A 25,463-nucleotide genomic window follows, 5' to 3' on the forward strand; every position below is an offset into this window, starting at 1 on the left:
TAGGTCTGTTCATTATATATATCTACATGATGTATTGTTACACCACGTAGGAGCAGTATAGACCTAGTCTGTTCATTATATATATCTACATGATGTATTGTTACACCATGTAGGAGCAGTATAGACCTAGTCTGTTCATTATATACATCTGCATGATGTATTGTTACACCTTGTAGGAGCAGTATAGACCTAGAATGTTAATTATATACATCTACATGATGTATTGTTACACCAAAAAATAAAGGGAAATTATATTATTTTATACTAATACAATTGCTCAGAGAAAGAGATTTAGTTTAACATGTAATTCTCAAAATGTAGGGGTCTGAATTATTGCCACCCATGTTTTCAATACTCCAGCACCCTCCCCTTGGGAGGATAACGACACTGAAATGTTTTATGAGATTAGAGAACACATTGGGTGGGACCTTAGACCATTCCTCCATACAGAATCTCTCCAGGTCTTTGTTTAATTTAGTCTGTCTTATGGACTGCCCTGTTCAATTCAAACCACAGGTTTTCAATGGAGTTCAAGTCCGAAGACTGAGATGGCCATTGAAAATGTTGATTTTGTGCCCAATTGACCATTTCTTTGTGGATGTTGATGTGTCTTGCTGTAAGTTCCACTTATGGCCAAGTTTCAGCCTCCTAGCAGAGAGGTAACCAGGTTTTGGGCTAAAATATCCTGGTAGTGGGTAAAGTTAATTTATTTATTTCATACAGTAATTTTAGCTCATCTTTATCAAGGGTATCAATAACTAGGTGCTTATTTTGATATCTAGTTATTTGACCGAATCAGAAATACAGATGTGGAGTAGATGTAGAGTTTGTTTTAAATTCTCAGAAAAAATCTGAACTAATCAAACAACACTTGTTGCTCTTTATACGTGTTGATATAATATTCATATTTAATGGAGAGGAAAAAAACGTTTCCCTAAACTGCTTTATAATATTATAATTCAATGAAGAATAAAAATAGTTTTCCCTCCTCAACTGCGTTTCCTCCATCCAGACAGCAGATGGCGATATGTGTCTTTCAGGCGATGTTTCTAGTGTGACGTATAATCTAGTGGACGGAACGCTTCTTCAACAACTGCAGCCACCTCGGTAGCTCGCTAGGCGACAAAGTCTGAACATTCAAGCTGTTTGGACAATTTCGTGGTTTAATTGCCACTGTGATTTAAACATACTTATGTGGAAACAACTAGCTACCCCATTTCATTTAATATTTACGTTGTAAGTCAACTAGCTGGCTGGTTAAGTTAGCACTAGCCTAGCTAGCTAACATCCCCGACCATGCGCTCACTAAGTTACTCTCCTCCTGCTAAAGAAGAGGTCTGTTGGACGGAGAAAGAAGCTCTCGTGAAAGAGGAGGAGGAGGCTGTTACAATACAAAAACAAGTAGAGGGTGAGGCTGTTACCGTGAAAGAAGAAGAAGAGAAAGACGTTTCAGTGAAAGAAGAGGAGGATATTACTGTGAAAGAAGAGGAGGAAGATGCAGTTTTTGGAGTGGAGGATGAAGTGAAAGAAGATGAAGACGTTTTTGGAATGAAGGATGAAGAGGGGGAGATTACTGTCACATTAGAGGAGGACGAAGAAGAGAAGACTGGAGAACTGATTAACACCAGTAAATACAGTGAGTACTATCTAATAAAACAGGGACATTGATCTGATTAACACCAGTAAAAACAGTGAGTAATATCTAATAAAACAGGGACATTGATCTGATTAACACCAGTAAATACAGTGAGTACTATCTTATAAAACAGGGACATTGATCTGATTAACACCAGTAAATACAGTGAGTACTATCTAATAAAACAGGGACATTGATCTGATTAACACCAGTAAATACAGTGAGTACTATCTAATAAAACAGGGACATTGATCTTTTATTTTATTTATTTTTTATTTCACCTTTATTTAACCAGTCTGTTGGGTCCATACTGTGTTGATTAACATTTGGTTCTGGTCCCTGAGTAGAGGGTCAGGAAACCCTGTTCTGATGGGTCTGTTGGGTCCATACTGTGTTGATTAACGTTGGGTTCTGGTCCCTGAGTAGAGGGTCAGGAAACCCTGTTCTGATGGGTCTGTTGGGTCCATACTGTGTTGATTAACGTTGGGTTCTGGTCCCTGAGTAGAGGGTCAGGAAACCCTGTTCTGATGGGTCTGTTGGGTCCATACTGTGTTGATTAACGTTGGGTTCTGGTCCCTGAGTAGAGGGTCAGGAAACCCTGTTCTGATGGGTCTGTTGGGTCCATACTGTGTTGATTAACATTGGGTTCGTTCGACATGGCGGCCGACTTTTTTATTTTTTAAAGTTGAGTCAACTGACTGATCACCTTGCATCGTGTGTATAACTGCTCGATATTATTTGTACATCAGTCAGTCGCAATTTACCCATGGTACATCAGTTTTGATGCTCTCAAACACGGCCATTCATCCAGACATAAATCTATTGTTGTAGAACATCTGACATGTAGAAGAAGGAATCCCATCCGAAGGCTGTATTTATCAAGCGTCTCAGTAGGAAGGCTGGTCTCAGATCAGTTTTAGATGGACAGGTGGGATCTGTTCCTAGGTCAGAGCTCCTACTCTTATCAAGCGTCTCAGTAGGAAGGCTGGTCTCAGATCAGTTTTAGATGGACAGGTGGGATCTGTTCCTAGGTCAGAGCTCCTACTCTTATCAAGCGTCTCAGTAGGAAGGCTGGTCTCAGATCAGTTTTAGATGGACAGGTGGGATCTGTTCCTAGGTCAGAGCTCCTACTCTGATGAGACATTATATTTATTTCACCTTTATTTAACCAGGTAGGCTAGTTGAGAACAAGTCCTTTATTAAACCAGGTAGGCTAGTTGAGAACAAGTCCTTTAATTAACCAGGTTGGCTAGTTGAGAACAAGTCCTTTAATTAGCCAGGTAGGCTAGTTGAAAACAAGTCCTTTAATTAACCAGGTAGGCTAGTTGAGAACAAGTCATTTATTTAACCAGGTAGACTAGTTGAGAACAAGTTCTCATTTACAATTGCGACCTGGCCAAGATAAAGCAAAGCAGTTCGACAACATACAACAACACAGAGTTACACATGGAGTAAAACAAACATACAGTAGAAAAATAAGTCTATATACAATGTGAGCAAATGAGGTGAGATAAGGGAGGTAAGGCAACAAATGCCATGGTGGTGAAGTAAATACAATATAGCAAGTAAAACACTGGAATGGTAGATTTGTAGTGGAAGAAAGTGCAAAGTAGAAATAGAAATAATGGGGTGCAAAGGAGCAAAATAAATAAATTAATACAGTAGGGGAAGCGGTAGTTGTTTGGGCTAAATTATAGATGGGCTATGTACAGGTGCAGTGATCTGTGAGCTGCTCTAACAGCTGGTGCTTAACCTGTTGGGGATAGGGGGCAGTATTTGCACGGCCGGATAAAAAACGTACCCGATTTAATCTGGTTACTACTCCTGCCTAGTAACTAGAATATGCATATAATTGTTTGATTTGGATAGAAAACACCCTAAAGTTTCTAAAACTGTTTGAATGGTGTCTGTGAGTATAACAGAACTCATTTGGCAGGCCAAAACCTGAGAAGATTCTGTACAGGAAGTACCCTGTCTGATCATTTCTTGGCCTTCTTGATCATCTCTATCCAAAACAGGGGATCTCTGCTGTTACGTGACACTTCCTACGGCTCCCATAGGCACTCAGAAGGCGGCAAAAAGCTGAATGGTGGCATTGCAGGCCCTGGCTGAAAAACATTAGCGCATTTTGATAGTGGTCGATCAGAGAACAGAGACTGGAGGCGCGTGCACGAGGCGACCCCATGTTTTTATTATTTCGTCTTTGAACGAAAACAACGACTCCCGGTCGGAATATTATCGCTTTTTTACGAGAAAAATAGCATAAAAATTGATTTTAAACAGCGGTTGACATGCTTCGAAGTACGGTAATGGAATATTTAGAATTTTTTTGTCACGAAACGCGTCGGGCGTGTAACCCTTCGTCACCCTTGGATAGTGTCTTGAACGCACGAACAAAACGCCGCTATTTGGATATAACTATGGATTATTTTGAACCAAACCAACATTTGTTATTGAAGTAGAAGTCCTGGGAGTGCATTCTGACGAAGAACAGCAAAGGTAATCACATTTTTCTAATAGTAAATCTGAGTTTGGTGAGGGCCAAACTTGGTGGGTGTCAAAATAGCTAGCCCGTGACGGCGAGCTATCTACTCAGAATATTGCAAAATGTGCATTTGCCGAAAAGCTATTTTAAAATCGGACATAGCGATTGCATAAAGGAGTTTTGTATCTATAATTCTTAAAATAATTGTTATGTTTTTTGTGAACGTTTATCGTGAGTAATTTAGTAAATTCACCGGAAGTTTGCGGTGGGTATGCTAGTTCTGAACGTCACATGCTAATATAAAAAGCTGGTTTTTGATATAAATATGAACTTGATTGAACAAAACATGCATGTATTGTATAACATAATGTCCTAGGAGTGTCACCTGATGAAGATCATCAAAGGTTAGTGCTGCATTTAGCTGTGGTTTGGGTTCATGTGACATTATATGCTAGCTTGAAAAATGGGTGTCTAATTATTTCTGGCTGGGTACTCTGCTGACATAATCTAATGTTTTGCTTTCTTTGTAAAGCCTTTTTGAAATCGGACAGTGTGGTTAGATTAACGAGAGTCTTGTCTTTAAATTGGTGTAAAATAGTCATATGTTTGAGAAATTGAAGTAATAGCATTTCTAAGGTATTTGAATAACGCGCCACGGGATTCCACTGGCTGTTGAGTAGGTGGGATGATTTCGTCCCACATACCCTAGAGAGGTTAACGGGATTGGTTGGACAACAACCAGTGAGATAGCACGGCGCGAAATTCCCCCCAAAAATTTCTCAAAATTTAAATTCAAGTATTATACGGCATTTTAAAGATACTCTACTCGTTAATCCAACCACATTGTCCGATTTCAAAAAGGCTTTACGGTGAAAGCAAAACATTAGATTATTGTAGGATAGCACCTTAGCAACAAAAAAAGCCATTTTCCAAAGACGGATAGCCATCACAAAACCAGATATACAGCTAAAATTAAGCACTAACCTTTGACAATCTTCATCAGATGACACTCCTAGGACATCATGTTACACAATACATGCATTTTTTGTTCGATCAAGTTCATATTTATATCCAAAAACCCAATTTTTACATTGGTGCATGACGTTCAGAAAATGTTTTCTCCCCATAACTATCGGTGAATGGGCACATTAATTTACAGAAGAACTCATAAACGTTGACAAAATGTATAACAATTTTGTGGTAGTGCTTTGCTGCAGGAGGGACTGGTGCACTTCACAAAATAGATGGCATCATGAGGGAGGAAAATCATGTGGATATATTGAAGCAACATCTCAAGACATCAGTCAGGAAGTTAAATCTTGGTCACAAATGGGTCTTCCAAATGGACAATGACCCCAAGCATACTTCCAAAGTTGAGGCAAAATGGCTTAAGGACAACAAAGTCAAGGTATTGGAGTGACCATCACAAAGTCCTGACCTCAACCCTATAGAAAATTTGTGGGCAGAACTGAAAAAGTGTGTGCGAGCTATAAGGCCTACATCCTGACTCAGTTACACCAGCTCTGTCAGGAGGAATGGGCCAAAATTCACCCAACTTATTGTGGGAAGCTTGTGGAAGGCTACCCAAAACGTTTGACCCAAGTTAAACAATTTAAAGGCAATGCTACCAAATACTAATTGAATGTATTTCCTACTTCTCACCCACTGGGAATGTGATGAAAGAAATAAAACCTGAAATAAATAATTCTCTACTATTATTCTGACATTACACATTCTTAAAATAAAGTGGTGAACCTAACTGAGCTAAGACAGGGAATATTTACTAGGATTAAATGTCAGGAATTGTGAAAGATGTAGTTTAAATGTATTTGGCTAAGGTTTATGAAAACTTCCGACTTCAAATGTATATTGCAATATATTTCAATCTCTTTTTCCATTTTTAAATTAAATATTACTTCTGGCAACCCGCCTCACCCAATGTGATACGGATCTGCTATTTTTTTAGACCTTATAGCTAGAACCTCCATCAGAAGCTAGCCATCAGAAGCTAACCAGCTAATTAGCTACTAGCTATTTAGTCCTTGTTAGCCACTGCTAGCGGACCATTACACCGGATAATCGCAGCTAGCTAGCTGCTACCGAGTGGCCCAGCCCATCTCCCGGCCTGCTCAGTGGACTCTATGATCACTCGGCTACACAGCTGATGCCTCCTGGACTCTTCACTAACACAACTAGAAGCCACTACATCACCGGATTCCTGCCGTAAGCTCTGGACCTTTGCACCGGAGTGGCTATAGTGGCTAACACCCTTGTCCCGAAGCTAGCACCAGTTAGCCTTGAGCCAGGTGCATCTCCCGGCTAGCAAACAAAATTTCTCCAGCTACAATTCCTCTTTTGCCAATTGGCCTGGACCCTTTGTTGACATGGAGCCCCGACGATCCATCACGACTGGTCTGCCGACGTAATTCCGTCCGATGTGCCCTCAACTGGCCTTTGCCAGACGTCGGTGACGCCCTTGTCCCGAAGCTAGCACCAGTTAGCCTCAAGCCAGGCGCGTCTCCCGGCTAGCATAGTAACGACTACCTAACGGCTTCCCTGGTTCATATATTGCTGTTCACTGGACCCTATGATCACTTGGCTACATAGCTGATCCCTGCTGGACTGTTCATTAATCACGGTACTCTGTTTTGTTTATCTGTCGGCCCCAGCCTCGAACTCAGGCCCTGTGTGTAGTTAACTGACCCTCTCTGCCCATTCATCGACACTTTACCTGTTGTTGTTGTCTTAGCTGATTAACTGTTGTCTTACCCGTTGTTGTCTTAGCTAGCTATCCCAATCAACACCTGTGATTGCTTTATGCCTCGCTTTGTCTCTCTAATGTCAATATGCCTTGTATACTGTTGTTTAGGGTAGTTATCATTGTTTTATTTTACTGCGGAGCCCCTAGTCCCACTCAACATGCCTCAGAGAGCTCTTTTGTCCGACCTCCCACACATGCGGTGACCTCACCTAGCATAACTGGTGCCTCCAGAGATGCAACCTCTCTTATCATCACTCAACGCCTAGGTTTACCTCCACTGTACCCGCACCCTACCATACCCCTGTCTGTACATTATGCCTTGAATCTATCCTACCACACCCAGAATTCTGCTCCTTTTATTCTCTGTTCACAACGCATTAGACGACCAGTTCAGATAGCCTTTAGCCGTACCCTCATCCTACTCCTCTGTTCCTCGGGTGATGTAGAGGTTAACCCAGGCCCTGTGTGTCCCCAGGCGCTCTCATTTGTTGACTTCTGTAACCGTAGAAGCCTTGTTTTCATGCATGTTAACATCAGAAGCCTCCTCCCTAAGTTTGTTTTACTCACTGCTTTAGCACACTCCACCAACCTTGATGTCTTTGCCGTGTCTGAATCCTGGCTTTGGAAGGCCACCAAAAATTCTGAAATTTCCATCCCCAGCTACAACATTTTCCGTCAAGATAGAACTGCCAAAGGGGGAGGAGTTGCAATCTACTGCAGAGATGGCCTGCAGAGTTCTATCATACTTTCCAGGTCTATGCCCAAACAGTTCGAGCTTCTAATTAAAAAAATTAGCTCCCAGCTGTACCCAGCTGTACCCTGGACACCATATGTGAATTGATTGCCCCCCATCTATCTTCAGCATTCGTTCTGTTAGGTGACCTAAACTGGCATATCCTTAACACCCCTGGCCATCCTACAATCCAAGCTAGATGCCCTCAATCTCACACAGATAATCAAAGAACCTACCAGGTACAACCCTAAATCCATAAACATGGGCACCCTCATAGATATTATCCTGACGAACTTGCCCTCCAAATACACCTCTGCTGTTTTCAGTCAGGATCTCAGCGATTACTGCCTCATTGGCTGCATCCGTTATGGGTTTGCAGTCAAACGACCACCCCTCATCACTGTCAAACGCTCCCTAAAACACTTCTGCAAGCAGGCCTTCCTAATCAACCTGGCCCTGGTCTCCTGGAAGGATATTGACCTCATCCCGTCAGTAGAGGATGCCTGCTTGTTCTTTAATTATAATTTCCTCACCACCTTAAATAAGCATGCCCCTTTCAAAAAATGTAGAACTAAGAACAGATATAGCCCTTGGTTCACTCCAGACCTGACTGCCACTCGACCAGCACAAAAACATCCTGTGGCGTACTGCACTAACAGCTCCCCACCCCCCGCAGCTACTTCCCCAAGCTTCTCCTTCACCGAAATTCAGATAGCTGATGTTCTGAAAGAGTTGCAAAACTTGGACCCGTACAAATCAGCTGGGCTTGATAATCTGGACCCTCTCTTTCTAAAATTATCCGCCGCCATTGTGGCAACCCCTATTACTAGTCTTTTCAACCTCTCTTTCGTATCGTCCGAGATTCCTAAAGATTGGAACGCTTCCGCGGTCATCCCCCTCTTCAAAGGGGGTGACACTCTAGACCCAAACTGTTACTGACCTATATCCATCCTGCCCTGCCTTTCTAAAGTCTTCGAAAGTCAAGTTAACCTCTTACATCTAGACGTTCCGCTAGCGGAACACCTGCTCTAATATCCAATGATGGGCGTGGCGCGAAATACAAATTCCTCTAAAATCCGAAAACTTCCATTTTTCAAACATATGACTATTTTACACCTTTTTAAAGACAAGACTCTCGTTAATCTAACCACACTGTCCGATTTCAAAAAGGCTTTACAGCGAAAGCAAAACATTAGATTATGTCAGCAGAGTACCCAGCCAGAAATAATCAGACACCCATTTTTCAAGCTAGCATATAATGTCACAAAAACCCAGAAGACAGCTAAATGCAGCACTAACCTTTGATGATCTTCATCAGATGACACACCTAGGACATTATGTTATACAATACATGCATGTTTTGTTCAATCAAGTTCATATTTATATCAAAAAACAGCTTTTTACATTAGCATGTGACGTTCAGAACTAGCAAACTAGCAAACTTCCGGGGAATTTACTAACAATTTACTAAATTACTCACAATAAACGTTCACAAAAAGCATTACAATTATTTTAAGAATTATAGATACAGAACTCCTCTATGCACTCGATATGTCCGATTTTAAAATAGCTTTTTGGTGAAAGCACATTTTGCAATATTCTAAGTACATAGCCCGGCCATCACAGGGCTAGCTATTTAGACACCCGGCAAGTTTAGCCTTCACCAAAATCAGATTTACTATAATAAAAATGGTCTTACCTTTCCTGTTCTTCGTCAGAATGCACTCCCAGGACTTCTACTTCAATAACAAATGTTGGTTTGGTCCCAAATAATCCATCGTTATGTCCAACAGCGGTGTTTTGTTCTTGCGTTCTAGACACTATCCGAATGGTAAATCAGGGTCGTGCGCATGGCGCATTTCGTGACAAAAAAATTCTAAATATTCCATTACCGTACTTCGAAGCATGTCAACCGCTGTTTAAAATCCATTTTTATGCAATTTATCTCATAGAAAAGCGATAATATTCCGACCGGGAATCTGCGTGTCTGTAAACGGAGGGAAAAACAGAAAGGCGGGGGCGGCCAGTGCTCGAGCCTAAGCCCTTTGTCCTCTGATAGACCACTTAGCAAAAGCGCTCGTGTGTTTCAGCCAGGGTTTTGAATTACGTCATTCAGCTTTTTGCCGCCTTCTGAGAGACCATGTGAGCCGTAGGAAGTGTCACGTTAGAGCAGAGATCATTTGTAATGGATAGAGATGGCAAACAAGTTCAAGAAATGGTCAGACAGGGTACTTCCTGTACAGAATCTTCTCACGTTTTGGCCTGCCAAATGAGTTCTGTTATACTCACAGACACCATTCAAACAGTTTTAGAAACTTTGGAGTGTTTTCTATCCAAAGCTAATAATTATACGCATATTCTAGTTTCTGGGCAGGACTAATAATCAGATTAAATCGGGTACGTTTTTTATCCAGCCGTGAAAATACTGCCCCCTAGCCATAAGAGGTTAACAAACAGATCACTGACCATTTTGAATCCCATCGTACCTTCTCCGCTGTGCAATCCAGTTTCCGAGCTAGTCACAGGTGCACCTCAGCCACGCTCAAGGTACTAAATGATATCATAACCGCCATCGATAAAAGACAGTACTGTGCAGCCGTCTTCATCAACCTGGCCAAGGCTTTCGACTCTGTCAATCACCGTATTCTTATCGGCAGACTCAATAGCCTTGGTTTCTCAAATGACTGACTCCCCTGGTTCACCAGCTACTTCTCAGACAGAGTTCAGTGTGTCAAATCGGAGGGCCTGTTGTCCGGACCTCTGGCAGTCTCTATGGGAGTACCACAGGGTTCAATTCTCGGACCGACTCTTTTCTCTGTATATACCAATGATGTTGCTCTTGCTGCGGGTGATTCTTTGATCAACCTCTACGCAGAAGACACCATTCTGTTTACATCTGGCCCATTCTGTTTACACTGTGTTTGCAAACCTCCAAACGAGCTTCAATGCCATACAACACTCCTTCCATGGCCTCCAACTGCTCTTAAACGCTAGTAGAACTAAATGTATGCTCTTCAACCGATCGCTGCCTGCACCCGCCCATCCAGCATCACTACTCTGGACGTTTCTGACTTAGAATATGTGGACAACTATAAATACCTAGGTGTCTTGCTAGACTGTAAACTCTCCTTCCAGGCTAATATTAAGCATTTCCAATCCAAAATGTAATCTAGAATCGGCTTCCTATTTCGCAACAAAGCCTCTTTCACTCACGCTGCCAAACATACCCTCGTAAAACTGACTATCCTACCGATCCTTGACTTTGGCGATGTCATTTTCAAAATAGCCTCCAACACTCTACTCAGCAAACTGGATGCAGTCTATCACAGTGCCATCCGTTTTGTCACCAAAGCCCCATATACCACCCACCACTGGGACCTGTATGCTCTCGTCGGCTGGCCCTCGCTACATATTCGTCGCCAAACCCACTGGCTCCAGGTCATCTATAAGTCTTTGCTAGGCCGCCTTAACTCAGCTCACTGGTCACCATAGCAACACCCACCCATAGCACGCGCTCCAGCAGGTATATCTCACTGGTCATCCCCAAAGCCAACACCTACTTTGGACACATTTCTTTCCAGTTCTCTGCTGCCAATCACTGGAACGAATTGCAAAAATGTCTGAAGTTGGAGACTTATATCTCCCTCACTAACTTTAAGCATCAGCTATCTGAGCAGCTTACCGATCGCTGCAGCTGTACACAGCCCATCTGTAAATAGCCCATCCAACTGCCTACCTCATCCCCATGTTTTTATTTACTTTCTCTGCTCTTTTCCACCCCAGTATTTCTACTTGCACATCATCATCTGCACATCCATCACTTCAGTGTTAAATTGTAATTACTTCGCTACTATGGCCTATTTATTGCTTTTCCTCCGTACTCCAGATTTTTCTATTGTGTTATTGACTGTTCGTTTGTTTATCCCATGTGTAACTCTGTTGTGTTTTTGTCGCACTGCTTTGCTTTATCTTGGCCAGGTCGCAGTTGGAAATGAGAACTTGTTCTCGACTGGCCTACCTGGTTAAATAAAGGTGAAATAAAAAATAAAATCTTAACTTTATTGACAACACCCAAATGGATACTGTCATTAACACGGTTCTTCAATAATTACACACAATTCATAATACTGTAGCAAATATTATATTAAACAGGACATTCAAATGAGCCTTACAATTATAATCCAAAGTAGTGTGAAATGAACTCATCATCAACCTGGTAATGGAGGTTACTCCCCTGAATTTCCCCCATTCACATTCAGAATACATCGTGAAAAACTAAAATCTTTGCTCACCATTTTTGCTCCTGGCAGATATACTACATCCATAACTATCGGTTTCTTCATTAGCAGGGAGGAGTTTCTGCAATCAAATTGCCCTCGTGCTGCAATTTTAGCAAACACAGAAAGGGGCCTATATTGGAGACCAATTAGTCGTCTGGCACACTGCTTAGAGTTTCAACAACATGAATAACTTATTTCTAGCCTACAATCATCGATGTCACTACTAATGTGAAAAGAAGACAAAATATGACTATTCCTACTCATTTTAAGACAATTGTCAAATAATTTTAACATTCATTACAGACGTCAATTGTTGTACAACATCATGGCTCCACTGTTGGCATCACCTTTTACAGTGGATTTCCGCTGTTGTGGGCCTTTAATCATCTGTCTGACTTTGTTGTTCACACAGGAGAGATATGGGACTATCGTGGATCCTCTGGGGAGCCTCAACAACATCATGAAGCTGACGAGGCAGAGAAGAGTCTCTCCAGATCAGAACACCTCAAGAAACACCTGCAAAGACCCACAGGGAAGAGAACTCACTGCTGCTGTGGGAAGAGATTCACCTCATCAGGCATTAAAATTCATCAGAGAATCCACACAGGAGAGAAATCTTATAGCTGTGATCAATGTGGGAAGAGTTTTACTCAGTCAATCAGCCTGATATCACACCAGAGAACACACACAGGAGAGAAACCTTTTATCTGTGATCAATGTGGGAAGAGTTTTATTACATCTGGCTCAATGACTTTAAACCAGAGAACACACACAGGAGATAAATCTTATAGCTGTGATCAATGTGGGAAGAGTTATGTTTCATCTAGAGGTCTGACTGTACACCAGAGAACACACACAGGAGATAAACCTTATAGCTGTGGTCAATGTGGGAAGAGTTTTGGTCAATCTAGCTATCTGCCAGTGCACCAGAGAACACACACAGGAGATAAACCTTATTGCTGTGGTCAATGTGGGAAGAGTTTTGGTCAATCTAGCTATCTGCCAGTGCACCAGAGAACACACACAGGAGAGAAATCTTATAGCTGTGGTCAATGTGGGAAGAGTTTTACTACATCATTTACTACATACAGAAAATACATGAATGAATTGATGGAGTTGTTTCATGATATCAATGAATTACACCAACTCTTTTTGTGTTAGTCACTTTTTGTTAAATCTCATAAATAGTAACTCTTCCAATTCAGAGCCTGGATTCTCCCCCTGAGGCTAATATCCATATCATGTTGAAATCAATAGAACAGGGGACAAACGTTTAGGGTTCTACATTGTGACATCATTAATATACACCTACTACAATGTTAAAACATTCTACATTGTGACATTAATTCATTGATATCATGAAACAACTCCTTCATGTATGTATTTTCTGATGTTTGATCAGAGGTCTTTTATCTGTGAATCTCTTGTCACACTGATCACAGCTATAAGGTTTCTCTCCTGTGTGTGTTCTCTGGTGTTGAGTCAGAGTGCTAGATGTAGTAAAACTCTTCCCACATTGACCACAGCTATAAGGTTTCTCTCCTGTGTGTGTTCTCTGGTGTAAAGTCAGATATCTAGATGTAGTAAAACTCTTCCCACATTGACCACAGCTATAAAGTTTCTCTCCTGTGTGTGTTCTCTGGTGTTGAGTCAGAGTGCTAGATGTAGTAAAACTCTTCCCACATTGACCACAGCTATAAGATTTCTATCCTGTGTGTGTTCTCTGGTGTAAAGTCAGATATCTAGATGTAGTAAAACTCTTCCCACATTGACCACAGCTATAAAGTTTCTCTCCTGTGTGTGTTCTCTGGTGTTGAGTCAGAGTGCTAGATGTAGTAAAACTCTTCCCACATTGACCACAGCTATAAGATTTCTATCCTGTGTGTGTTCTCTGGTGTAAAGTCAGATATCTAGATGTAGTAAAACTCTTCCCACATTGACCACAGCTATAAGGTTTCTCTCCTGTGTGTGTTCTCTGGTGTAGAGTCAGAGAGCCAGATCGACCAAAACTCTTCCCACATTGATCACACCTATAAGGTTTCTCTCCTGTGTGTATTCTCTGGTGTAGAGTCAGAGAACCAGATTGACTAAAACGCTTCCCACATTGATCACAGCTATAAGATTTCTCTCCTGTGTGTATTCTCTGGTGTAGAGTCAGACTGCGAGATGCAGCAAAACTCTTCCCACATTGATCACAGCTATAAGGCTTCTCTCCTGTGTGTATTCTCTGGTGTAGAGTCAGACTGCGAGATGCAGCAAAACTCTTCCCACATTGACCACAGCTATAAGGTTTCTCTCCTGTGTGTATTCTCTGGTGTGATACCAGATGGCCAGATTGACCAAAACACTTCCCACATTGATCACAGCTGTATGGTTTCTCTCCTGTGTGTATTCTCTGGTGTAGAGTCAGAGTGCCAAATGTAGTAAAACTCTTCCCACATTGATCACAGCTATAAGGTTTCTCTCCTGTGTGTATTCTCTGGTGTAGAGTCAGAGAGTCAGATCGACCAAAACTCTTCCCACATTGATCACACCTATAAGGTTTCTCTCCTGTGTGTATTCTCTGGTGTAGAGTCAGAGTGCCAAATGTAGTAAAACACTTCCCACATTGATCACAGCTATAAGGTTTCTCTCCTGTGTGTATTCTCTGGTGTAGAGTCAGAGAGTCAGATCGACCAAAACTCTTCCCACATTGACCACAGCTATAAGGTCTCTCTCCTGTGTGTGTTCTCTGATGAATTTTAATGCCTGATGAGGTGAATCTCTTCCCACAGTCAGAGCAGCAGTGAGTTCTCTTCCCTGTGGATGTCTGCAGGTGTTTCTTGAGGTGTTCTGATCTGGAGAGACTCTTCTCTGCCTCTTCAGCATCATGAGGTTGTTGAGGCTCCCCAGAGGATCCACAATAGTCCCGTATCTCTCCTGTGTGAACAACAAAGTCAGACAGATGGTTAAAGGCCCACAACAGCAGAAATCCACTGTAAAAGGTGATGCCAACAGCGGAGCCATGATGTTGGACAACAATTGACGTCTGTAATGAATGTTAAAATTATTTGATATTTGCCTTAAAATGAGCAAGAATAGTCATATTTTGTCTTGTTTTCACATTCGTAGTAACATCAATGATTGTAGGCTAGAAATAAGTTATTCATGTTGTTGAAACTCTAAGCAGTGTGCCAGACGACTTTTGGTCTCCAATATAGGCCCCTTTCTGTGTTTGCTAAAATTGCGGCACGAGGGCAATTTGATTGCAGAAACTCCTCCCTGCTAATGAGGAAACCACTAGTTATGGATGTACTATATCTGCCTGGAGCAAAAATGGTGAGCAAAGATTTTAGTTTTTCACAATGTATTCTGAATGTGAATGGGGGAAACTCAGGGGAGTAACCTCCATTTCCAGGTTGCTTATGAATGCATTTCACACTACCTTGGATTAAAATTGTAAGGATATTTGAATGTCCTGTTTAATATAATGCTTGCTAAAGCATTAAGAATTATGTGTAATTATTGAAGAACCGCGTTAATGACAGTATCCATTTGGGTGTTGTCAATAAAGTTAAGATTTTATTTATTTATTTAACCAGGTAGGCCAGTTGAGAACAAGTTCTCATTTACAACTGTGACCTGGCCAAGATAAAGCAAAGCAGTGCGACAAAAAAACAACAGAGTTACACGTTGGATAAACAAACGTACAGTCAATAACACAATAGAAAAATCTACATACAATGTGTGCAAATGGAGTACGGAGGCAAGGCAATAAATAGACCATAGTAGTGAAGTAATTACAATTTAGCAAATTAACACTGGAGAGATAGATGTGCAGATGATGATGTGCAAGTAGAAATACTGGTGTGCAAAAGAGCAGAAAAAGTAAATAAAAACATGGGGATGAGGTAGGCAGTTGGATGGGCTATTTACAGATGGGCTGTGTACAGCTGCAGCGATCGGTAAGCTGCTCAGATAGCTGATGCTTAAAGTTAGTGAGGGAGATATATGTCTCCAACTTCAGCGATTTTTGCAATTCGTTCCAGTCACTGGCAGCAGAGAACTGGAAGGAAATGCAGCCAAAGTAGGTGTTGGCTTTGGGGATGACCAGTGAGATATACCTCCTGGAGCGCATGCTATGGGTGGGTGTTGCTATGGTGACCAGTGAGCTGAGTGAAGTCGGCCTAGCAAAGACTTATAGATGACCTGGAGCCAGTGGGTTTGGTGACGAATATGTATACCAGGTCGATTAGAAAGGCCTGCTCGCAGAAGTGTTCTAGGGAGCATTTGACAGTGATGAGGGGTGGCCGTTTGACCGCAAACCCATAACGGATGCAAGCGATGAGGCAGTAATCGCTGAGATCCTGATTGAAAACAGCAGAGGTGTATTTGGAGGGCAAGTTGGTCAGGATAATATCTATGAGGGTACCCATGTTTACAGATTTAGGGGTTGTACCTGGTGGGTTCCTTGATAATTTGTGTGAGATTGAGGGCATCTAGCTTGAATTGTAGGACGGCCGGGGTGTTAACCTCACTAGGGTAGGGGGCACTATTTTCACCTCTGGATGAAAAGCGTGCCAAAGTAAACTTGGTAGATTTGGATAGAAAACACTCTAAAGTTTCCAAAACTGTTAAAATAATGTCTGTGAGTATAACAGAACTGATATGACAGGCGAAAACCTGAGAAAAATACATCCAGGAAGTGGGATTTGTTGTTGTTGTAGTTTTCCATTGACTGCCTATACAGATTCCATTGACTTAGGTCTCAAATTGCACTTCCTATGGCTTCCACTAGATGTCAACAGTCTTTAGAAATAGTTTCAGGCTTGCATCCTGAAAAATGAGAGTGTAAGACCACTCTGAATGAGTGGACCATTCAGTATCTCAGAGATTTTTCATGCGCGAGACCGAGAGCGCACCTTTCTTGTTTACCTTTTATATTGACGACGTTATTGTCCGGTTGAAATGTTATATATTATTTAGGCTAAAAACAACCTGAGGATTGATTATAAACATCGTTTGACATGTTTCTACGAACTTTACTGATACTTTTAGGATTTTTCGTCTGGCTGTAGTGATTGCCTTTGAGCCTGTGGATTACTGGACAAAACGCATGAACAAAACGGAGGTTTTTGGATATAAAGAGAGACTTTATCGAACAAAACAAACATTTATTGAGTAAATGGGAGTCTTGTGAGTTGCAACGATATGAAGATCATCAAAAGTAAGTGATTCATTTTATCGCTATTTCTGACTTGTGTAACTCCTCTACTTGGCTGGTAACTGTTTGTAATGATTTGTCTGCTGGGCGCTGTTCTCAGATAATCGCATGGTATGCTTTCACGGTAAAGCCTTTTTGAAATCTGACACCGTGGTTTGATTAACAAGAAGTTAATCTTTAAACCGATGTATAACACTTGTATGTTTTATGAATTCTTATAGTGAGTATTTCTGTTTTTGAATTTGGTGCTCTGCAATTTCACTGTATGTTGGCCATGTGGGACGGTAGCGTCCCACACCCCCTAGAGAGGTTAAGCATATCCCAGTTTAGGTCACCTAACAGAACAAACTCTGAAGATAGATGGGGGCCAATCAATTCACATATGGTGTCCAGGGCACAGCTGGGAGCTGAGGGGGGGTCTGTAACAGGCGGCAACAGTGAGAGACTTATTTCTGGAGATTCATTTTTTTAATTAAAAGCTCGAACTGTTTGGGCTTAGACCTGGAAAGTATGATAGAACATTGCAGGCCATCTCTGCAGTAGATTGCAACTCCTCTCATTTTGATGGAAAATGTTGTAGTTGGGGATGGAAATTTCTGAATTTTTGGTGACCTTCCAAAGCCAGGATTCAGACACGGCAAGGACATCAAGGTTGGCGGAGTGTGCTAAAGCAGTGAGTAAAACAAACTTAGGGAGGAGGCTTCTGATGTTAACATGCATGAAACCAAGGCTTTTACGGTTACAGAAGTCAACAAATGAGAGCGCCTGGGGACACACAGGGCCTGGGATAACCTCTACATCACCAGAGGAGTAGGGTGAGGGTACGGCAAAAGGCTTTCAGAACTGGTCGGCTCCCTCTAGTCAGGTTATGTTGACGACTGGCTCCCTCCAGTCAGGTTATAGTGATGACTGGCTCCCTCTAGTCAGGTTATAGTGATGACTGGCTCCCTCCAGTCAGGTTATAGTGATGACTGGCTCCCTCCAGTCAGGTTATAGTGATGACTGGCTCCCTCCAGTCAGGTTATAGTGATGACTGGCTCCCTCCAGTCAGGTTATAGTGATGACTGGCTCCCTCCAGTCAGGTTATAGTGATGACTGGCTCCCTCCAGTCAGGTTATAGAGATGACTGGCTCCCTCCAGTCAGGTTATAGTGATGACTGGCTCCCTCCAGTCAGGTTATAGTGATGACTGGCTCCCTCCAGTCAGGTTATAGTGATTTTGGGGCTCCCGAGTGGCGCAGCGGACACTGCATCTCAGTGCTTGAGGCTTCACTACAGACACCCTGGTTCAAATCCAGGCTGTATCACAACCGGCCGTGATTGGGAGTTCCATAGGGCGGCGCACAATTGGCCCAGCGTTGTCCGGGGTAGGCAGTCATTGTAAATAAGAATTTGTTCTTAACTGACTTGTCTAGTTAAATAAAGGTTACATTTAAATACATTTAAAAAATAGAGTTTCATGACAAACCATTTTTTACAAATCCGGCAAGGCACCAATTTTGAGAAGGGTTTAAAACAAAGGTTTCAAACCAATTCATGAATGTAATTGAATCTAGGTATGTCTTGCCTTTAATGTAATGGCATGAAAAACAATTGGCTGAATATTATACAATGACTTATCAACAGCTCTAATAATTTGCCTCCACAGGAAATCTACACCGGCAGTTATAGAATATACTATATATCCTAGAAACCTGGTTAAACTATCATTATGACATCCTGGATGAATTCTAGAATATACTATATATCCTAGAAACCTGGTTAAACTATCATTATGACATCATGGATGAATTCTAGAATATACTATACATCCTAGAAACCTGGTTAAACTATCATTATGACATCATGGATGAATTCTAGAATATACTATATAGCCTAGAAACCTGGTTAAACTATCATTATGACATCATGGATGAATTCTAGAATATACTATATAGCCTAGAAACCTGGTTAAACTATCATTATGACATCATGGATGAATTCTAGAATATACTATATATCCTAGAAACCTGGTTAAACTATCATTATGACATCCTGGATGAATAAATTTGAGTGGTTACACTCCTCCTTCCCCCATCCCTCAGCTGTTTACCAAACCAAGCCTCTGGGCAGCCATTTTGTTACTGTTGAAAAAACCCACACAACCCAGCAATCTGCAGTTCATACAACAACAAGCTGTCATTCCACCACTGTTTTGGTTATAAGATGATTATGGGGTTGGAGAAATGTAACTACTTTCAAATTCATAGACAGACCTATGGATGCAAGGACTGACCATCCATGATATCAACATTATAGTTTTAACTATGTTGAGGCTATACAGTGTTGGTTTACATTTCTAAACATTGGAGTAAAAAAAAGCTTATTTGGGGTTCTGATGGGGTACAACAGTTGAACTAAGCTCATGAGGCATGTGTTATATTCTTCAAGAATCAATGGTTATAAATAAATAATTTTAAAAGTCTAAATATGGATGTAGCTGTTGAATATTTCCGCTTTAACACCACACATCAGTTCAACAACTGCAGAGTTTGTGCCTCTGTATTTAAGACAGTACTTACTAGTGTTAATCAGGGAACGGTTTCTCAAAACCATCTTATGGATAATTTCACCGTTAGAACCATTGGACGCCTTAAGATGCGTTTGGGAAACCGGGCCCAGATGTCCAGTTTCCTCCTCTATCGATGTAACAGTCATCTCCCCCTCTTCCTCTTTCACTCCATAAACTGCATCCTCCTCTTCTTTTACTGTAACATCCTCCTCCTCTTTCACTCTGAACGCGTCTTTTTCTTCTTTCACAGTAACGGCCTCACCCTCTACTTCTTGTTTTACTGTGATATTCTCTTCTTTAGCAGGAGAGTAGCTCAGTGACCGCATGGTCGGAGATGTTAGCTAGCTAGGCTAATGCTAACTTAACCAGCCCGCTAGCTGAATAATAACAACAACACCGTAAATATGAAATTAAATCGGATAACTAACTAGACGACAGTAGTGGGTTTAAAACACAGAGGCTAATATACACTAACGCGTCTAAAGAGCTTTATCGGTTCGGCTATTTTGTCTAGCAAACTACCCTGGTGTCCGACTAACTGTTGCTGCTGTTGAAAGAAGACTTCCGTCCACTACATTATACGTCACACCAACAGCATCGCGTTAAATTCCCAGACCGCCATCTGCTGACTGGAGTGGGTAACGCAGTTGAGTAAAATGTTTATTTTGTCAGACAAAAAGTTAAAGGGTAGGAATAAGGGACATCGCTGGTCCTAAAATATTCATTAGCCCCCCCCCCCCACCCTAAATAAATCAATATCGGTCAATATATTTTTTTCTGTGATTTTTTTTTTTTCGTCAACCGTTCCATCGCATCTTAAACTCCTAGGACCGGGGGAGGCTGCTGCTGCACCAGTGACTGTTAGACTTTCTTCAGAAATACTAGGAGAGAGGGGTACCCCTACACAGAACTCAACTGGATCAAAGATGGAGGACAGAAATACTAGGAGAGAGGCGTAACCCTACACAGAACTGAACTGGATTAAAGATGGCGGACAGAAATACTAGGAGAGAGGGGTACCCCTACACAGAACTGAACTGGATCAAAGATGGCGGACAGAAATACTAGGATGGAAGCAAATGTAAGGGATTATAACGTCATAACGAATCATGCAGAAACATGTACAGTTGACAGGAATGTTAGTTAATGTAGAGACAAACGATTATGCTTTTTCTTATCATAAAGTTTATTTACGAAAATCGCGATTTAGCAAGCTAGCTGACTAGCTAACATTAGCCAGCTAGCTGAATAGCTAACATTAGCCAGCTAGCTGACTAGCTAACATTAGCCAGCTAACGGACTAGCTAACATTAACCAGCTAGCTGACTAGCTAACATTAGCCAGCTAGCTGACTGGCTAACATTAACAAGCTAGCTGACTAGCTAACAATAACCAGCTAGCTGACTAGCTAACATTAGCCAGCTAACGGACTAGCTAACATTAAACAGCTAGCTGACTAGCTAACATTAACCAGCTAGCTGACTAGCTAACATTAACCAGCTAGCTGACTAGCTAACATTAGCCAGCTAGCTGACTAGCTAACATTAACCAGCTAGCTGACTAGCTAACATTAACCAGCTAGCTGACTAGCTAACAATAACCAGCTAGCTGACTAGCTAACATTAACCAACTAGCTGACTAGCTAACATTAGCCAGCTAGCTGACTAGCATTATGGGTGTTGTGACATGAGTATGTAATTGTCATTCTGGTTGTTTTAGGGACTCCTGAAACAACCAGCAAACCAGGCTGTCGTTTTGTGAAACAGTGAATGTATAGAATCTAGTTAGCTGAAGAATTTACTGAAAATTGAATGTACAATTGTGTTAGCTTGCCTTGCTGATATTTGCCATGCAGATAGATGAAATAACGTAGCTAGCTATGTTCTTGCTTATTGTGCAGTGGATGATTAAAATACCTGTATGCCTATGGATGTGTAGCTAGCTATCTAGCCGATCTGTGTATGGACCCAAACGTTTGGTATACATATTAGTTCAGAACCTATGAACCTCAGCTATCATAGCCAGTTGTATCAACTTCAAAACAGCCTGAATGACATTAATGAAGCCTATGGATTGAGTAGAATATAATATCATGTTGTGCCAAGGATGCAAGTCGTATATACATGTAGTTATTACCATGCATGAGATCCCCACATTGTAGCCTGTACATTTAATATATTCACTGATCATGTACTCTACCTTGGCAAATAAAGGTGCAGTTTAGGTATGAATGTCTTTGAGATTATTTTTCAGTCATATCCAATACCAGGAGTATCAAATTCCAGTCTTTGAATGACGCTGTGTCTGCATGCATGTATTACAATTATACTCTTCAACAGTGTTTACCAATCTTGGTCCTGGGACATCAATGGTTACGCATTGTAACTAATAGACTAGAAACAGGATTTAACTAGTTAATTCATATATACAGAAATATAATGTTAAAAAACAGAACACTACACTTCCTATGCATCATGTAAATACTCTAACACTGGTTCATCTCAACATCTAATGCCCTTCATCTGCATTGATCTGATAAACACAGGATAGGTGGAGTATTTCATCACATTACACTTCATTTCAACCAGTAGAGAATGTGAAACGCTTTATTGAAAAGCTCATTATCCAAGTGTTATAAATACAAGTTTAATCTGTACTTCAATGCACATCTGTTGTGCATTATAAAAACAGAGGAAGAAAGAGGAGGTGGTGAGAGAGGTGTAAAAGACAGAAAGGGAAAGAGGTAAGCACATAGGAGCAGGGAAGGCAGCACATGATTAATGAATCACAGTGCTACATAAATATTCTCTCAGTTCATCACAATTACATAATAGTGTCTCTAGTCGGCCCAAAGGTTCTTAAAAGCAGGTGAGGTGGCGATGATGGGACTGGGGGTTGGCATTCTCTCACATCAAAACATATCTGCAGACGAGGGACAGATGGAGAGAGAAAGAGAGCATGTTTAAACCTTGTTTTTATTTTTTATTCTAACATTGTTAGTCATCAATCAGGAGGTGAAATGCAAAACTGACCTGGGATCATTAACTCTGGGACTACTGCATCTCTATCTGTATTTCAATGTAAAGCATCTCTTTACTAATACTTCCTGTATAATATAAACTGACCTGGGATCATTAACTCTGGGACTACTGCATCTCTATCTGTATTTCAATGTAAAGCATCTCTTTAATAATACTTCCTGTTGACCTGACCAAGTGACCTCTCACCTCTGATCATGCTGTGCCCTCTATGTAGCCAGTTCAGATGCAGGAGGGGTTCACCGACACAGCTGATATAACCTAGAGGATTTAGGGAGAAGGGGAGAGAGGGATGAAGTGAAGGAGAGAGACTGTTATTGAGAAAATAAGGTAGTTAAAGCGACAGTGTTCAACAGGAATCTGTGTGTGGCCTCACCTGGTGTCCACACCACACTAAGTGGCTGCAGAGTACTTTATGCTGAAAAACATGAACGGACCCACAAGGATAAACAATACAGCGTAGTTATAGAAATAATGAAGTGTCTTACTATTCTCCATGGTTGGCCCTCTTGCCTATTCGATCGAAGGTGGAAGGAGCCACAGTTATACACCTGAACCTGCTTACTGCACAACACAATCCATCAGATTGATACATGTGTGTGTAGGTGTGGGTTATAGGGTGTCTAATTGTTCTACATTTTTTCAATATGGGTGATTTAAAATAGCCTGTTTTGTTTTTGTACAGACATCACACCCTTACCTAAACAGCACCCTCACCTGAGAAGTAGAAATCAAAGGGAGAGAAACTGTGAATTGAATAACTGCAGTTGACATAGCTCAGTAAATGGAAGAATACTCTTATTGCAATGTGAATGGCTCTTAAAAGAGCCTTTGGTTGTGCATAGTGTAGTCTAGGGTCCTCGTGTCCATCCTCATGAAGTTACGCAGGACACAGGTAGCCTTCACACACCTGAATTCCTCCAGGAGGCAGTCCCAGATGACCCTGGTCACCCAACCTTGCAGTGCCCTACACGGTAACTGTAGGCAATCATTTTGAAGGAATCTCCAGTTACAAGGTATCTGTAGGAATATGGAAGACAATGTAATTATTAGACTGTTACATCACCAGGTCATTGTGGATTACTAAAGTATAATATCCCTGATAACAAATCATGATAACATTGGATTGATAGATGCATGGGCACACATATGTACATGTGTAGCATGTGACAATAACAGGATCATATCAAGGATGGCATCACAAATGAATACATAAATACCACTTGAAGCTTGAAGATGAGTTTGAATCATTTGAATCAGCTGTGCAGTGTGAAGGCAAAAACCAAAATGTGCCCCTCTGAGTCCCCAGGACTGAGAACCACTGCTCTTCATTGGGACCTCTTCATATGTAGACTGGCTTTCATAGAGCTCTTTATCTGAGGACAGAAAACCTCACAAGAAACAGACTTCATTATAGTCAGATTACACCACACTGAATATTATGTTACTATTATCTCCATCCTCACTTCTAGGGACAGGAACTACACAAAAGTACCTGCCCTATCCAGAATAGCCTCCTCTCTCACTGACAGTTGGGGCTGCTATCCTTTCACTCTCCTCCATGGCTGTTAGCTAGCTACCTACAAATGCATGTGGAGTTTGTTTTTTACAGTGATAAATACATCAAGATAGCTAGCTAATATGTAGTTAGGTAGATGGTGATATTTCATTCACTTAGCTATCTATCTATACAGTATGTGTAGTTGTCTAGATAGATAGCTAGCTCATTTAGCAGCTCATCTGAGTTAGCCTGCACTGTAGCTAGTTAGCTAATAATACATTGTTGTTTTTTTTACATTTTCATAATCTATTTACTTACTTACTTGAATAGGTTCTCCCAGCCATGTGGACAATTGGAAACAGGGCAGCAAAGTTTGTTTGTCATCAGATAGTTTTAGAGGATATTACTATTGAACTACAGAAAAACAACTGTCTTTTGTGGCTCTCTCCAGGTAACCAGGACAATAAATCAGAGGAGTGACTGGGGGAGAGGTCTCCACACTCACACAATCCCCCACAGGTCTACTGTGAAACCTCACACCTTCACAATAGTGTTTGAGTCTATTACTCCAGAAAGTACACATGATTGGTCGCCCCCAGGTCCAGACAGTACCACCTGGAAAACTATCCATGTCCAATTTGAATACATGTGAGGCAGCTCCCAATGGGACCAATCAGATTATACTCAGTCCTATACCGTGTATCCACCTATAACCTACACTGATAAACTACAATTACATAGCTGTTACTGTGTAACTGCAATGTTGTTTTGACAGCTAAGCTAAAGTTATGTAATAACATAGTAACAAATGTACACTAAATGTAAAATGTTAACATTATGACTTTATATTCTCAAAATAAATATATTACATTTTGTAAAAGGAGGAATGTAATTGTAAAGCCACATAGCACTATTGGAGTGTACTCCACCTCCTGTTTTATAGATGTCATGCTGGCCTGACGAGGTACACATTGTGACACCTGATTGAAGGAGGAAAAATATTAGGACTGATAGAGCTATAGTTTTCAGAAGTGTTTCAATAGTTCTCAATAGCAAATTGCCAACTATTAAAACAAACACAAAAACATTTGCATATTTTTTTCACAAGAAGTATCAGAATAGAATAGCCAGTTTAATTTAGATAAGAGGACGTTAGATTTATAATTACCCATTTGTCTATGTCAGCGGACATCCCTGGCCAATAAAATATTTTTGAGATTGCATCTCTAGTTTTTTGCTTGCATGGAACACAACAAAGATGTTGTTGGCCTCCTCA

At 41.2% G+C, this 25,463-nt stretch overlaps 1 protein-coding gene across 1 annotated transcript in view; it reads right to left on the reverse strand.

Moving 5' to 3' along the window:
• The window catches only part of LOC145876073 (uncharacterized), an 83,695-nt gene that overhangs the window by 14,067 nt on the left and 44,165 nt on the right, over positions 1–25,463 (reverse strand). Inside the window, exon 4 of the mRNA XM_082971847.1 lies at positions 13,840–14,643. Within this exon, the coding sequence (XP_082827973.1) occupies positions 13,840–14,643 (804 nt within the window). The remainder of the gene's footprint in view (positions 1–13,839; positions 14,644–25,463) is intronic.

The sequence above is a fragment of the Salmo salar genome, unplaced genomic scaffold (genome assembly GCF_965601325.2).
Source record: "Salmo salar unplaced genomic scaffold, fSalSal1 ptg000432l, whole genome shotgun sequence".
Taxonomy (NCBI): domain Eukaryota; kingdom Metazoa; phylum Chordata; class Actinopteri; order Salmoniformes; family Salmonidae; genus Salmo; species Salmo salar.